A 15,254-nucleotide genomic window follows, 5' to 3' on the forward strand; every position below is an offset into this window, starting at 1 on the left:
TTCCCAAGGCAAAGCAGCAGCAATGAAAGGACTGCAGGGACATTTCTTTCTTAGCTTTTACTTGCTATAGCAAATAATTTGTTCAAAGGACAAGAGGAGTGGTATTACTTCAAGAACTGTGCAACATTTGTAAACAATCAGAATTAATTTAGTTAACTTTCCAAGAAAGCTCAATAGTCAAAGTCAGTTGGAGAACACATCAGAAAACAGATTGTATAAGATGCCCAAAACTCATCTCCAGCAAAATTCAATTTGCAATGCAAGATTGATTGTCCTCCTTCAGGGGCTAATCCACCACTGATACTGTGAATGTAAGAATTACAGATTAATGGCACACATGGAATTTCAAGTAATTCTTACCATCCAGAATGAAAGCACAGGTCTCATCACCCAAGAACATAGTAAAAACACTCTGGTGCACAAGCAGCACCTGTATGGACCTTTAAAAGCTTTGTCCAGTCCTAAACAAAATGGTTGAGGGTGGTGAAGGTCAGCATAAACATAGGAGACAAATATCCCCCACTTTTCCAGTTGGCCAAGGTAAGACAGCTGTCAAGCCTTTCACCTAATAACAATTAATTAAATACCAAGACTCTGACTCCCTGGAACAGAAGCAAATGTACCTACACATGTGGAAACCTAAGCCAAATTTATCTGTCTGAATTCAATTCTGTCCTATCTTGTGATGGGGGAGCCCTCTCTACCCAAAACCAGCAGATTTGGAGAGCTTTTGGGAAATTCAGATGCAAGAAGCACATGCTGAAAAACAGAACTGAACATCTCAAAAACACTACATCAAGAATCCGAACAAGTCAAAGAATGCACTAAAGCTCACGTCAGGTATTGAAAAAGTATGTGCAAGGCTACACATACATTGATAATACATCACTCATATGAAAAAAAAAAAAAGCCACCCACACATACAATACCTGCACTTGCATGAGATCTTTAACTGAAAGATCTTAAAATGCATTTTAAAGAGTACGGATGCACACATTAAGAGCAGGGAGTTAAGATTAATCAATTTTCCCTACCGCAAACAGCATACTGTTTTACTCAATAACCCTACACGTAAGAAAAGAAACAAATGTCATGAACGGACAGAACTCTCCAAAATTATCAGGGTTTTTTTTTTTTGACCCAGTAACACAATATTAGATCACCTGCTTCTTTTGAAGGTAAATCTGAAAAGCCAGGTGTGCAAGTGTCCACAAATATTTTTGAATTATGGAAATGAAATAATACATAAAATTAGGTACTGCCTCAACAGTTTCAGAAACCAGAATTTTATGACCAAAACAGAAAAAAAGAGAAAGAAAGTTTGACTCCAGCACCAAAATGTTCAGTCTGACAGGTACATAAATAGATTTACTACAGTAACTTAAAGAGAAGGTCCCTGGTTTGCCCAGGTGACTGCTATCTACAAACCAGTTACTCAGTACTGCCATCACACTGGCTATATATAGTTTTGGCCTTTTTTTTTTTTTATTATTTTTTTGGTTGGTTTGTTGTTTTTTTTTCCTTGGAGGGGGGAAGGGGGAAAGACAGCATGGAAACTTTGCATTTGCCTGTCCATATGTTGATTATTTTTTTTTTTAGTGATGGTGGGTTTTCTGTTTTCTTTTGTTGTTGTTTTTTCTAAGTGCAGTTGTAGTTCTTACCATCTTGGCACTGAAATGGCCATGAGCAAGCTCTCCTACAAAAGTAAGCTTCTTGGGTTGTGATTGCTGAAGAAGATGCTTTTTTACTCCTTCTATGGCTCTCATATAGTCTTCCAAGAGTCTGTGAATTAAAATCATTCCCAGTTGTCTCACATACATGCAGTCAGAACACATTTAATCATAGCTGATGCTCAGCACAATCCTTTTGGAGACCATTATTTTAGTCTAAAGAACAATATTTAGCCAAATGTGAAAACATGACAAAAAAAACCCTCAGTCACCATCAAGTGGACGTTAATTAGTTACTGCTACCATGTAGCAATATTTGGTTTATTTTTCAAGTAAACCCTACATTTAAGTAATAAAGAAAACACACTCCCCAGGTTTGTTCCTAGGCAGTAACGAGATTTTATTTCAGGAATCTTTAGAAGTACAGTAGTTGAAGTCACAGAAAATCTAGCCTGGTAAGGACCTCTTGGAGGTATCTACTTCAACCCTCTGCTCTGAAGCAGATTCAATTAGATCAGGTTGCCTGAGGGCTTATCCAAGCAATTTTTTAGTATCTCCGCCCAAAGATGGAGATTCAATGACTTTGAGCAATCTTTTCCAATGTTTGACCACTCTCATTATGAAACATTGTTTCACAGCATTTAATTGGAATTTCCCTTGTTTCAAAGTACTTTTATGTGGAAAAAACCCTGTTGAATAATTCCATTTTGAGGCTTACACAAACATGGTCCCAAAGACAACAGTTCTCTGTTTACAGCAAGGTATAGCTTCGAAAAAGCAGTGATGCAAACTTTCTTTGTAGAGATGCACCTGCTCTGATATAAAGAAATGCCTCAGACAGGCACATTGTCACTCTGTATACATTAAAGCCCTTAACATGAGTAAGTCCAACATAATTAGCTTATAAGCAGACAAAAACCGCTTGGATTTTTTGTCTTGTTTTGGAAGAAACATTATTTTCCACATCTCTAATTCCTCTGCTCCTTGCAAACATTCTCTTCGACTTATGTTTCTCTTATCTGCACTGGATAAGAGACCTAAAGCAAAGTTTACACAAACATCAAACTTCAGTCTCCTCTTCTTTTTAAGAAAAATTATTTCTTATGGATTAAATTTCCCACCTCAATCATCTTGTAGGATTCTCCTTTCTGTAACAAACCCAGAGAAAACACAGACATCACTGGTAAAATGAACTACCGTCAGTATTTCAGAAGTGTCTAATTATGCTCCATATTTACTGCAAAGACTTAATTCTCTTCTCCTGTCTGTAACACTCCTCACATCTCATGTGCTGAGGAAGAAAAGTTTTCTGAGGAGGAGAAGTTTTGAGACTAAGCCTAACTTTCATGCTGTTTTTACATGCAGTTACTACAGGTCCCTCTTGCTTGCTTAGATTGCTTTTAAAAACAGTGATATTTTCAGTAGACTGTTGGGCACGCACATTATTTTTCTTTAAGCAAACTACAACAGAAAGTTTTACAGCTCATATAATTCTCATACCAATATAAGAAATGGAAAGAACTTACTCATTTTCTTTTTTCCCACCCTGAATCCATTGCTTGAGTAAATACTCATAGTAGCTGTCAGCTCTGGCTCCCAGAGTATAGACACCCAAGTGAGTGAACTGCCCACTATTGGTGTTTATGAACATAGGCACTAGTCCATCATTTTTCCCTGAGAGGGTGTGAACATGCTTCATCACCTCATCTACAGCTTTCTAAAAGAAAGAAAACAGCAAACATAAATTACAGGTATCAATGACACACAAAACTGTGGCTAGTAACTTCAGGCCGCTAACAAATCTTTACCTATTCTTCCTCAAATTAGCATCAGGGACATCAAGTTCAGCTTGTGCAATATATTAAATACATGATGTCAAACTTTCTGACTTTCAAAACATGATGTTCTGGGTACATTTAAGTACTATGAAATAACTATTTCCTTTCCTTCAAGTAAGCCCGCTTCACTATGATCTGACTTAGACGTATTTGCAAAGTAGAAGTCCAGCTAAAATAACAACTACATGAATCATGCAACAGCTAAAACTTCTTTAAGTAACTGCACTCTTCAAAACTTGAGCTGCAGATACAGTTTAAAACAATAAAACAACATCACCAAACAAAAAGAGTGGAAAATATTCTTTTCTCTGTCATTATTTTCATTTCAACTAACTTTTCCTTATACTGCAACCTGCTGTCAGACCCTTATCTAGTGAGTCACATTTTTGTTCCCTGGATGGCAACACCAAGGTTTTGTTCTTTGCATTTAGATAATGGCATCAAGAAACTGCACACAGAATTCTAACAACATTAAGCAAGGCACAGTTTCACAGTCCCCTGTTTAGGGAGGGACTATTTTTTCAAAATCTGACAACCTCATGCCAAACAAAAACATCAAGGATAAAAACTAGGGGGGTTGAGGGAGGGTGGGGGTGGTGTTTGTTTTGGTTTCGCTGTTTGGGTTTGGTTTCTTGTTTTTGTTTAAATCAAAACCTGTTTCTGAGGGAGAAAATAATTATTCACCTCCACTACTACTTTTGGTATTTAAGAAAATAATTGGGATTACTTTGTGTCTTTTCCTTCCCCCATCTAGAGTTTCATAACTCATTTAATGTCACTTAGAGACTACAGAGACCATGTGTATTGAAGGAGAGTCAGTGAGAGAGCTGTAGAGAGGAGGGGAAAAAAGAAAAAAAATATTGACTGATTCTTCCATACCTGGAATTTCTCATCTCCAGTGAGACGAGAGAGCTCCCTAAACTCCAGCTGAATACTGGTCACCTCTGCCACAGTGCTGTCAGATGTCCAACGAGGCGGATGCGCAGTGCCCCGGCCAATGTTGACATCAGAATATGGTATCTTGGAGGGGGTCTTGAATGCTGGCATAAGCCTGTTCCCAATGTCTTTCTAAAGAAAACCCAAGAGCACAGGACAAAACAACAAACAAACCAAAAAATAAATATATACACACCCCACTTTAGATTTTCTTTCATCAAGCAGACAGAAAAAGAGAGAATAGCAGCTTAGTTTTAGATGCAGCAAGGAAGCCAAGAATTCAAAAGGGTCATCGATTTATTCATAGTAACGACTACAGAGTTTCTACATTGTTCCTGGTATTGCACGCCTCATTTGAGTCTGCAATCCCTATGCAATGTGATGTAATTCTGAAGTCATTGACTGCATCTAGCTAATCTAAAGAGGTGGCTGATGCTGTTAAGACACACAGAAAGGGCAACAAAAGACAACTATTACTCTTTGCCAACCATTTATTTCCTCTTTTGTTTCATGAACTTTATTATGGTCAGCTCTTCATCAACATAAGAGCAGGCATATAAGAATAGGTGATAAAACACAGCAAGGCTCTGAGGTGATCCAGGGCACAAAAAGAAGCACAGGCTTAAGAGATTAACGGTAAATCCCTTTCCCACCACTTTAAATACAAAACTGTTAAAACTTTAATACAAAATACAAAACTTTTAACTTTCTGGTGACTCCTCCCTCAACTTTGTCCATTATGGAATACATAATCCAGTTTCAATTTGTAAGACTAGTCACTCACAGCTTTTTCCAGGAAGAGGCTATCTCCAGAGAGATGGTAGGTGCTCAGCAAGCCCCCCAGGATACGAATAGTGCTCTCAAAGAGGTTCACGTCCACATTTTTATCAAATACTAAATCGTTTGCTACCCATTTTCTTGCTTCTTCAAACTCTGCAAAGTATAAACAGTACTTCAGTTATGAACTTCTGGCATGTTCCAACAACTAGACTAGAGACATTGGTAGTCCATATATCCATGACAGTTACTTATATCTGTCTACAGAGATCATAATTTTAGGTGGAAAACTAAAATGAAGAGCACATGCTGGGAGAAGTTTGACTACTATTGGCTTAATTCTTATTCAGCATACACCACAGATGCATACAGACAGAAATACCCAGCAAAATAAAAAGTTCTTAATAGTCTAAAAAAAAAAATAATTGAGGAATTCTTTATTAAAATAGTCCAGAAATTGAGATCTTTTAAGTTCATCCACTTGACTTGTCAGACAATTAGTTACACTTCCACAAGAGCCTTCTGAACTTTTTAATCAAATATTTTTAAACTAAAGCTGTTATCTACCAAGGTAACAGATAACATTTTCAATTAACAGCCATTAATGCCTTTAGTTTAACAATGTCCAGGGGAGTCTGCCTCCTACTTCAGCATTTAACCCATAAAATCCCAACAGTCTGCAAGTTTTTCCTCCAGAAACAAAAATGATTTTTTATCACACTACTAATTCAAAAAGGAATGTAAAAAAAAGGTATTTTAGATTCAACAGTCAGCTTAGCAGCAGCATCACTCAATGATTGCTTTTGCACAGGGTCTAACTCCATGGTGCATGTGAGTTAGCACAGTTTGAGGCGTGAGCTATCTCACACCTTCCAGAAACTTCTACTTGTGAGCAGGCGCAGAAGAACAATCAGTTTCCCAGAAATGGAAGGTATTCCACAGGAGATAAACTCTAAAGCAAAAGGATGCCTCTGTGTCCTGATGAGAAAAAAACGTCTTGGATGTTAGGTAAAATACTGGATGTTGGGTAGACTGAGAAGAACCACAGAAAAATCTCTGCTGTCAGATGTTAGCACTATCTAGCAGTACAACAGAAAAGGTAAGGTCCTCTTTCACAGAAGCATTAGCATCCATCAGCTTATAAGAAAGACTGGCAACCTCAAACAGAACTTCCATTTATATGGCATTTGTTATTCAGAAGAAACCCCAGGAGCTAAGGCAATCAGCAAAAGAACTGCTATAAAATATGCAGAAGCCTTCACCAAGAACCCGTTTTCAACACATCTAAATTACTAATAATTTATTTTAAAAGCTCTATGCAGTTCACAATTAATTTTTTATGAAAAAAAAGCAGCACACTGTCAACTTGATGAAACTTCAAGATAGCCTGCTCAGGCCTAGAGCGGCAGACACATGATACGGAGTTTTTGTTTCATTTAATATTTTACACAAACTTCAAAGGTAGAAGAGACAGAACCATGAAAGACTGACTGTTTATTGTCGCCTTACTAGCAGCTCTGTTCTTCCTATCTTGACATAAAAAAGTGCCTGATAAAAGTTTACAAAGGTGGCTATCTACCAAGGTTAAATAGATTGAGTTCCAGAAAATTTTAAATACCACTAAAAAAACCCCTGCACCGCAAAAAACAATCAAACAACAAAAAAATCTGCCTCTTAAATACTGATTAAGCAAGTTTTCTGCAACAGAATTGCAGAATTTTCAGCTTAGTTTTAAAAATCTGTTTGAAAGTTTTCTAACATAGTCACTTCCAGAATAACTGTGAAAAAATACAGACAGCAGAGCAGTTCAGAAAGGAGGTATTGAACACTCTCCTTCTTCATCCATTGATTCCTTACAGAAACAACACTCTTAAATCCAGATACGAAATATTGATATTAGGTGTGATAAAAGACAAGCTAGGAGCTTACAGGCTAACTACCCAAGACTGAGGGATAGAAAGTCTACAGTTGCTGTATAGTGGCATAAAGATAGCACTAGGGTTTTAATAGAGAAACAAAAGTCATGAGGTTTATTAATACATTCCTCAGTTTCTAGCAGATATATCCATGGTTACACGTAACAGCAGAATACTTTTTTCTGACTCAAAATTCTGTTCAAAGAAAAATGGTGTCCTTTAAGATAGTTGAGGAGTTTTTTTAGCATTTATTTTTATACATTGTGTGTGTGTGTGTGTATGTATGTATATATGTATTTAACCTCACAGGAAAACTAAACTTGCTGGCCACATGTCACAAATGTTCCCCTCAAAGAACTCTGAACATGTACTGCCTGAATAGAAAATAAGGAATTATTTTACAGGGAAAAAACAGAGGAGGAAAAAAAACCACCTTCTTTTAAGCCTAAAATCCACATGGTATCCAAGGCATCAATTAAGGTAAGCCCAAGTCCAAACCACTCGCTATAGGACTTGGACAAAGGCTTCAGCTCATCATGGCCCCAGGCAAAATCCTTGTATCCTTTCCAGGCATGGCGGAATGCTTCTATCACAGCCATCTGACGTTCGTTTATGGGCACTGCAAAAGGAAAACAGCACCTTGCTCAAGACTTCTGCAGGGGAGTTATGCAGCTATATCAAACACCATTTTGCTGCATTCTACCGAAAATAAACTTTCTTCCAAACTAAATGATCAGTGTAATGGAAAAAAACATCCTCAGATTATTCTTTTCAGTACAGCCTTTCCTCTGCAGAAAAACCAGTCAGTGTTTCTGGTCAACAATTCAGTCAGGTGGAAACAGAGATCTCTCCCTGGCAAAAAAAAAAAAGTCACTTTTGCAAATAAAACATTAAAATAATTACATGCACAATTGTTAGACGAGTATCACTAAAGCTCAAAGGCCTGAAAGTCAGGAAACACCAGAATTAAGATTGCTTAAATCAACTGTAGTTCAGCTGCTGAATACATATGTTTAAGAATACAATCCTCGGCTAATTTATCACATACCATTTTTAATTCATCTTCCCTGTCTTATTCATTGTTTTCTGCTAAATTTAAAATCAGTTACACAAAATTATTTCTCTTGAACTTTTCATTTAGTACAAAAAAGGAAGAAAATTTACATTTTCCACCTTGGGCAAAGCCATGTCTTTTTCCATAGTTTTACTGAAATTTTTGCTCGCAATTTGCCATAAAGTTGAGTTTATGTTACACATTCAACATGAAAAAGTTCAAGCTCATTAGTTGAAATTTTGCAAAATTATAAACAAAGATTTCTAGAGAGCGAAACAGCAAGGAGCATAACTAACCCCATATATATTAAGCTAGCAAAAGCCAAATGCACCACATTGTAATATGCCACATTTATCATCAGAAGTGCCTCATATGAACCCAGAAAGCAGAACAACAGGTTCTTTACTCCACAAAGATACAGCAACTGCAAAAACAACTTCTACAGCTTTCTGGTGAGTCTTAAAAATAGTTCAGTCTAATTCAGGAAAGAAGTCACTTTCCCTGTATCTGCTGAATAAAAGGAAAACCACTGCTGAAAAAGGAAGCTGTCCCTTTCAAGCCCGCTCTCTTTAGCCTATCCCTTCCTGGAGAAAAGATGGGAAGTCTGCCTCCTCCCAGAGGCTGTATTTCAAAGATTTGTCACCAAAATTTATTTTCAAATTCTGAAGGCTGTCATGGTGGAATAAGGACACTGAAAGGCTTGGATGTTCTAGGTAGATGATTTTTCCTACACTTTTTGTTTCCTTTAATTAAAATAAATAAGATGTATGTGTGGAGGAATTGAACAACTTCAACCATAACAGTGAAGAGAAATAAAGGTATCATTAACTGTACTATTTACCTGGTTCCTTCTGGTCTTCAGCTTCCACAGATGAAGGTTTTTCTGGTTCCTTTATTTTACTAGACGGAGGCTCAGTGCTTTGGTCAGGTTCTATCACTGCTCCTCTCCAGCTGCAAATACAAGGGACTGTAATTAAGACTTAATTTGATCACAGAAAGTCATGCAAATGAATGAGACTTATCTCTGTGTTTCCTTTTTCTCACAATACTTTGATAAACCAGGAGCTGGATTTTGTATCAAGGATCAAAATAACTATGTTGTCCACTACATTTTTTTTTCCCTGTTCAAAGAAAGAAATTTGCACCAGAGAAATTTTACTGGATTAAGAAATGTGTCTTACAGGTTCTTGGAATTTCATTAAGTATCTTGGCAATGGAATTTAATGAAGAACTTCTAAAAAGAATTAAAACACCTGAGAATGATGCATTAGAAGTATTTTGTTATCTACCAGTTCTGAAATGATCATAGGAACCACCAACACTAAATAGTACCACACAAAAGATGATCAAAAAATCATGAATAAGTGCAAAGGACTAGCCACTTGAAGTACTTGCTTTACTACAAAGGGTTCACAAGCCTTCCCTACCACCACAGATGCATAAATCGGTTTTTACAGGTTTTTATTAACAATCTCCTGAAGAAGTCTTTCAGAATGGACTTCAAGTCAAGTCAAGTTCATATCAAGATCAAACAATCTCAACCATGCTGTTCAATACATAGATATGTTGCCTTAGAGTTCATGATATGACTCCTAAGGGAACCAGGCTTACAGGACCTTTAAAGTTTATATTGTTTACAGTCAACATGTCTTATAACTTACATAAATCCCATACTTCCATTTCTTACTTTCATTCTTTAAATTTTTAACTAGTCTTCAGTATGCTTTCATTGCTCTCCTAAGTTTTCCTGTTATCATCCATTTACCTCTATGAGTTATAGCATAAGCACAGGAATAAAACACTTCAAGTCATTCCGAGAGATTTCACTTAATACCAAAATGCTGATGCAGGCACAGTTCTGATGCTATGATCAGCTCAGCTGTGCCAGTGCTGAAAAGGATATAAACATATAAAAAAACCCCAAGCCTATTGTTCCACGTCTTAAGAACCTCTGCTGAACTTGTAGTAGTCCTTTCTATATCCAAGTTACATCCTTTCAGTTATTCCCAAATCAAAAAATTTCAATCAATAATATCTTAGGGAATAACTTAGTATAAATAGAATCATAACAGCATAGACTCCCTGTAAAAGATACTACTATATTTGTATAAGGGGTCTTTGAACCATATGATTAATCTTTTGTAAGAAAGGAGTAAGCATATCTTGTACAGTTACATGCACGCTACTACGCACACATCTGTGGCTTCTGCCAGTTCAACTTGGGCTTACTGTGTTTAGTGGCATCACACCCCTAACTAACGCTGATATTGGTATAATTTTCCAAGTCTGGCCCAGGACAAAGACACTTGTGAGACTATTATTGTATTGATCCTGGTACCTTAATATTCACTACAAAACAAACAGTGGAAACATACAGACACTGAGAATTCTCCTGAGCATTAAGAGTATCTAAGTGCATTAGAAATACAGACAGCCTTGTAGGGTTCCAAATCCTCTGCAGTTCTATGATGCAAATAGTAAAAACAGAAAAGCTGCACATTCATCAAAATCAAATAAATCAGCCCAGCAACATTGACAGCTGTCAGGTCAGAACTGAACACAAATATATGCAAAGAAAGAAATGAACCTCAGACAGAGACAACAAAAAGCCCTTACAATTTGCACTCCAACATTCAATGGATCTTGGCAGGGACAAGGCAGGAAGCACTGTAACTTGCTGGAAACTTTTCTACCTGATAATGGATTTCTCCGTTTTCTCTTCTTTATCAGCCTGGAGCGGCTCTTCTACAACCCTGATGGTATCATGTCGGGTCTTCAGCCTCACATCCCTCCGTGGTGGCTTGATCTGAAGATTAGAAGGACCACGCCGAACATGAGGCGGTTTTGGCGGCTTCTGAGAAAATAAAGAAAAAAAAATGTGCTTAGTATGTTGCAGAGATAGCAAAAATTCAAACCATTAATCAACAGCATTCCAGTGTTAAACGTAATTTCAGATAAATCTTATTTTGATATCGTATCAGCATGCAAGTTCCGCCCTGAATGGAAGGTATCCTAAAGACCTTGGGTTTTTGTTTGTTTTAAACTTTTGGTAAAATTATCCAGTTCTTAAGTTTACACTGATAAATTACTTTTAAACTACCTCTACTGCGATCAAATATTAATTTAACACAAGGCATTGCCAAAGGATTGTAAAGATATTTGATTCCATTTTACTAGGCACAGGAATTTTTTACTAGAATTAGCAAAAGGCACGCAGAAAACCAAAAAGCTTATACAATGCCAGTGTTAGATAATACCAAGAATTACTACACAGTAATACATGTACATTTGTGCATGATAAGGGAAAGATTTAATATAAAATCTCGCATTAACTGGAAATACCAAAATTCATGAGGTAAATACATGAAGAGCAACACAGTAAGCAGTATTGCTTTACTTCACTAATCCACAGTCAGTTCATGTTTCTTTGCCCTCACATCCCCCACAAATGTAACCCTTCAAAACCTACTAACATCTGTTGAGTTTGCTGCTATTTTTCAAGCTACCAGAAAAGCTATTCCAACTCAGCGCCAGGCTGACTGTATCCTACGTTTCATATTCAGCCATGACTCTCTTTAGGCTCCTCAAAACAGCAAGACTGACCTCCAGAGCACTCCAAGTCCAAACCAATTAATCATAGCAGGAAAGTGAGGCCTCAGGTAAGAAGTCACTGTGACCTAAAGTCCTGGCACTCCTAGGTATATCAGTGGTTAAGAAATTCTATACTGAACACTTAAATAAAAAAGATAAAGCCAGGAAATACTATACCAAAGCCCTTCCTGAGAGGGGAGCACTCCACCCAGAGCAGACTCTTATTACAGGTGACAACTCCCTTCTCCTCAACAACTGTTGGAATCAAGCACTATTTGCAACTTTCACAAACTCTCTGGTAGCTTTATAAAACTCATTTCTTCTCACAATACCTGCGGTGAAAGCTCTGGGTAGTCTCCAAGGTTGATGTCTGCTTTCTGGGGTGCTGGCAGAACGGCTGGATTTGCCAGCTTTAATCCAGGAATTTCTGGTTCTGTTCTCAGATCATCCAATGATTTGTTTGTTAGACCTAGACACATAAAACTGCTCAGCACAAGGAATCAACAGTTCAGGCTCCAGATAGAAATTTGTAACAGTTTGCTGCATTCCCATACTAGCTACACCTCCAAAAAGTGTTTCCATTCACAAAAACATTGATAAACACACACTAATTGTTAGATACAAAGTGTCCTTTGGTATTAACACTCTCCCTAATATACAAGGAGGCTGCTAAAAGGTACGTGCTTTTTTTTAATTGCTATTATTTTAGCTTCTCAAAACAGGCAGTAAGATAGTATTAAATGTAAATGTGCCTTCGTATTGTAGAAAAGATTAGAATTTCTAATCTGAAGGACAATCAAAACCAAGAGAGGATTATCGTATTCTACTGTCTAGGTTTGGGTTACCAATATCTACATACAAACCTAATAAAAAAACCACTCACAGCCTCCAAATCTTAATCAACTAAAACAAAACATTGCTCTAGTCAAGATAAATAATGAAAAGGCATATGAAAAATATTTCTGATTAAGCAGAAACAAGTCATTGAAACATGTCACATAAAATCAACTCAGAACTGTACTTTAATGGATACACCCAGTCATTGTCAGAAAAATTAACGCTACTTATAAGAACTACAGCAGTCTTTTAAATATAACACCACATTCCAGTAATTCTGAGCTATATAGAACACATACTTTTCCACGGTTCCCCAATGCTTGTGTATGAAATGACTCCACAAACTGCCAAGAAGGCAAACAGGAAGAGAATTACGCTTCGCTGTAGTCGCGACAGCTGCTTCCATTTCTTTAGGAGAGAAAATATGTAAGAGGAATAATATTTAGCACAACGTTAAGAGTCTACTCAGTGAAAAATAAACTCTTACCGGTTCATTCAGAGCAAGAAACACAAAACTGAGTAGGTTTAATTTTACCCTCTGTTTCCAACTGCAGGCATCCATTGCTTATTTTCTTTGATGACAGAGAAAACAGAAATATAACATGGTAGCATATGGTACAGCAGGCTCAGAAAAACATCAGAGTCACTTGCTGCGAGAACCTCAGAGGATGTTAAGTGCCAAGATTGCCAGCAAGCATCACCTACGGCATGCTGACTTTCATCACAACCTTTGCTGGCTGACCTGCACATCTGCCCAGATGCCAACTAGGAAATAAGCCAAAAGCCTCTTTCCTCCCTTCTGCCTGGGGAGGTGCTGCAGAACACACATGCAAAACAAGAAACAGAAGAAAGTGGTAGGAAAACTAAAAGTGTTACTGCAGCAAAGAAGAAAAGCTCAAAATAAGGTAAGCACAGTCATAGGACAAGAAAAGCCAGGCATCCTGCCTCTGACAAACATATGTGGAACCGTCACACAGAACAGGTCCTGCCACCACAAGTACAGTCACCAACCTGCAGCAACATGAAAATTAAGTAAACCAACAGAACAACTAACAAGACAAAACCACCATGTTTACAAGTTTAGTCCTGGGCAAAAATGTGTTTTTAAAACTGAAGTATATACAACAAAATCACTAAAAGTCAGTCAGCAAATGTTACATTAGCCTACGAGAGGTTTCCTCCATTTAGAGAGAAAGCAGTTGGAGTTAATGTTTAACTGCTAAATTACCATTTTGTTAGTTTTCTAACAGTCCTGTCAAAATTCACCAGAGCAGCATTTTGCTTCTAATTATTGTTTTTTCCATACAGCAAGGGTGCTTCAGTGCCAATGCTATACTTTGGAACAGCCTGCAGTTTCCTCCAAATCACTCTATGCTCCACAGCACTTCCCATAGTCCTCAACCTCTTAATAACAACCAGAGGCTGCAAACGTTTCAGTGAAGAACTGTCAACGTGCTCACCTTGCCAAGCCCCACAGCACACATTTCCTGTTTTCCACACACACTGCTGACAGTACAGTAATCCTGTACACCCTTCCCTACAAACACCACAAGATGATGATCCCACTCCTCCATCTTCGGCTCTACCTGCATGGCAAACCGTATCATCATCTTCCAGTTGCAGAAGGATGCTTGAAACTCAGCAGCCCTGTGTTTCCTCAGGGTAGGATGGGAAAACAGGCATTGACTGTGGGTCTTGGGATGGGGAGGAATGAGGCACAAGAATACATGAGGGCATTCACCATCATTCCACTTTTTTTTTCTGACAAAGAATAAGGATAAAAGGAAGGGTGAAATATCTTGTACCCTATCCCCACATTTCCCTAGCTGTTAATATAGAGAAGCTGCCATACTGTGTCCGTAAACAAGTTCTTCATATGCTTCATCTGACCACCTGTAAAGCCTCTATAGGTGGCTATACCTCATCCCATACCTGCAACCCAGGTTGTCCCTTTCACTTCCACCCTGCCTCACCAGCCCAAGACTCCCGCCCCTGGTAAAGCTGCCTGCCCACTCCCTACTCCCAAGCAGACATGAAGGTTACTTCCACACAGTTCTGCTGCAGAACCCTCTTCTCACACCAAGCCTTCCCACAGGAAGCAGAACCGTTCCCTTTCCTCTCCTAGGGCAGAGGACAGGGCTTCCCCTTCAAGCCCTAAAGTAGGAAGCAAAGGCACCAAGACCAAATCTCATCCCACCACCACTCCTGCCTAGGGAGCACAGTGTTGTCCCTCAAATCCTCACTAGCAGAGGGCAGGATTCCCCTCAAACGCACACCATAGTCCCCGCCCCAGCTTTGTCCACAAAAATTAAGATATGACGTATAACACACTGAATCAGCCTGCACTCCACAAACCCCTACCAGGTCGGGAGCTGCCACCTGAACACTGCTGAGAGCAGAACCCGAGAGCAGCCCGGAGCCAAGCCCAGGTCATCCCCATGGTCAAGTGTCCACAGCTTAGGCCCTCTCCCCAGCTCGGAATGGGGGGGTCCCAAGCCAGGACCTCCAACACACAGTCCAGCTGCACCCAAGCACACAGACACCCCTCATCGTCCATTCCCTACAGCCCGTCCCTCCCAGCCCAACAGGGCTCCCTCATTGCCACGTGCCCCCCGCACCCAGCTCGGGGGTACCC

General features: G+C 38.6%; 1 protein-coding gene across 1 annotated transcript in view; it reads right to left on the reverse strand.

Annotated features, from left to right (window-relative positions):
- The window catches only part of MAN1B1 (mannosidase, alpha, class 1B, member 1), a 17,111-nt gene extending 2,918 nt beyond the window's left edge, over positions 1-14,193 (reverse strand). Inside the window, exons 1-10 of the mRNA XM_009705200.1 lie at positions 14,080-14,193; positions 12,919-13,027; positions 12,115-12,251; positions 10,885-11,045; positions 9,033-9,142; positions 7,571-7,756; positions 5,229-5,377; positions 4,388-4,576; positions 3,197-3,387; positions 1,662-1,782 (exon numbers count right to left, since the gene is read on the reverse strand). Coding sequence (XP_009703502.1) covers positions 1,662-1,782; positions 3,197-3,387; positions 4,388-4,576; positions 5,229-5,377; positions 7,571-7,756; positions 9,033-9,142; positions 10,885-11,045; positions 12,115-12,251; positions 12,919-13,027; positions 14,080-14,193 — 1,467 coding nt within the window. The remainder of the gene's footprint in view (positions 1-1,661; positions 1,783-3,196; positions 3,388-4,387; positions 4,577-5,228; positions 5,378-7,570; positions 7,757-9,032; positions 9,143-10,884; positions 11,046-12,114; positions 12,252-12,918; positions 13,028-14,079) is intronic.
- Between the last annotated feature and the right edge of the window lie 1,061 nt (positions 14,194-15,254).

This window comes from Cariama cristata, unplaced genomic scaffold (genome assembly GCF_000690535.1).
Source record: "Cariama cristata isolate BGI_N322 unplaced genomic scaffold, ASM69053v1 scaffold16618, whole genome shotgun sequence".
NCBI classification, from domain to species: domain Eukaryota; kingdom Metazoa; phylum Chordata; class Aves; order Cariamiformes; family Cariamidae; genus Cariama; species Cariama cristata.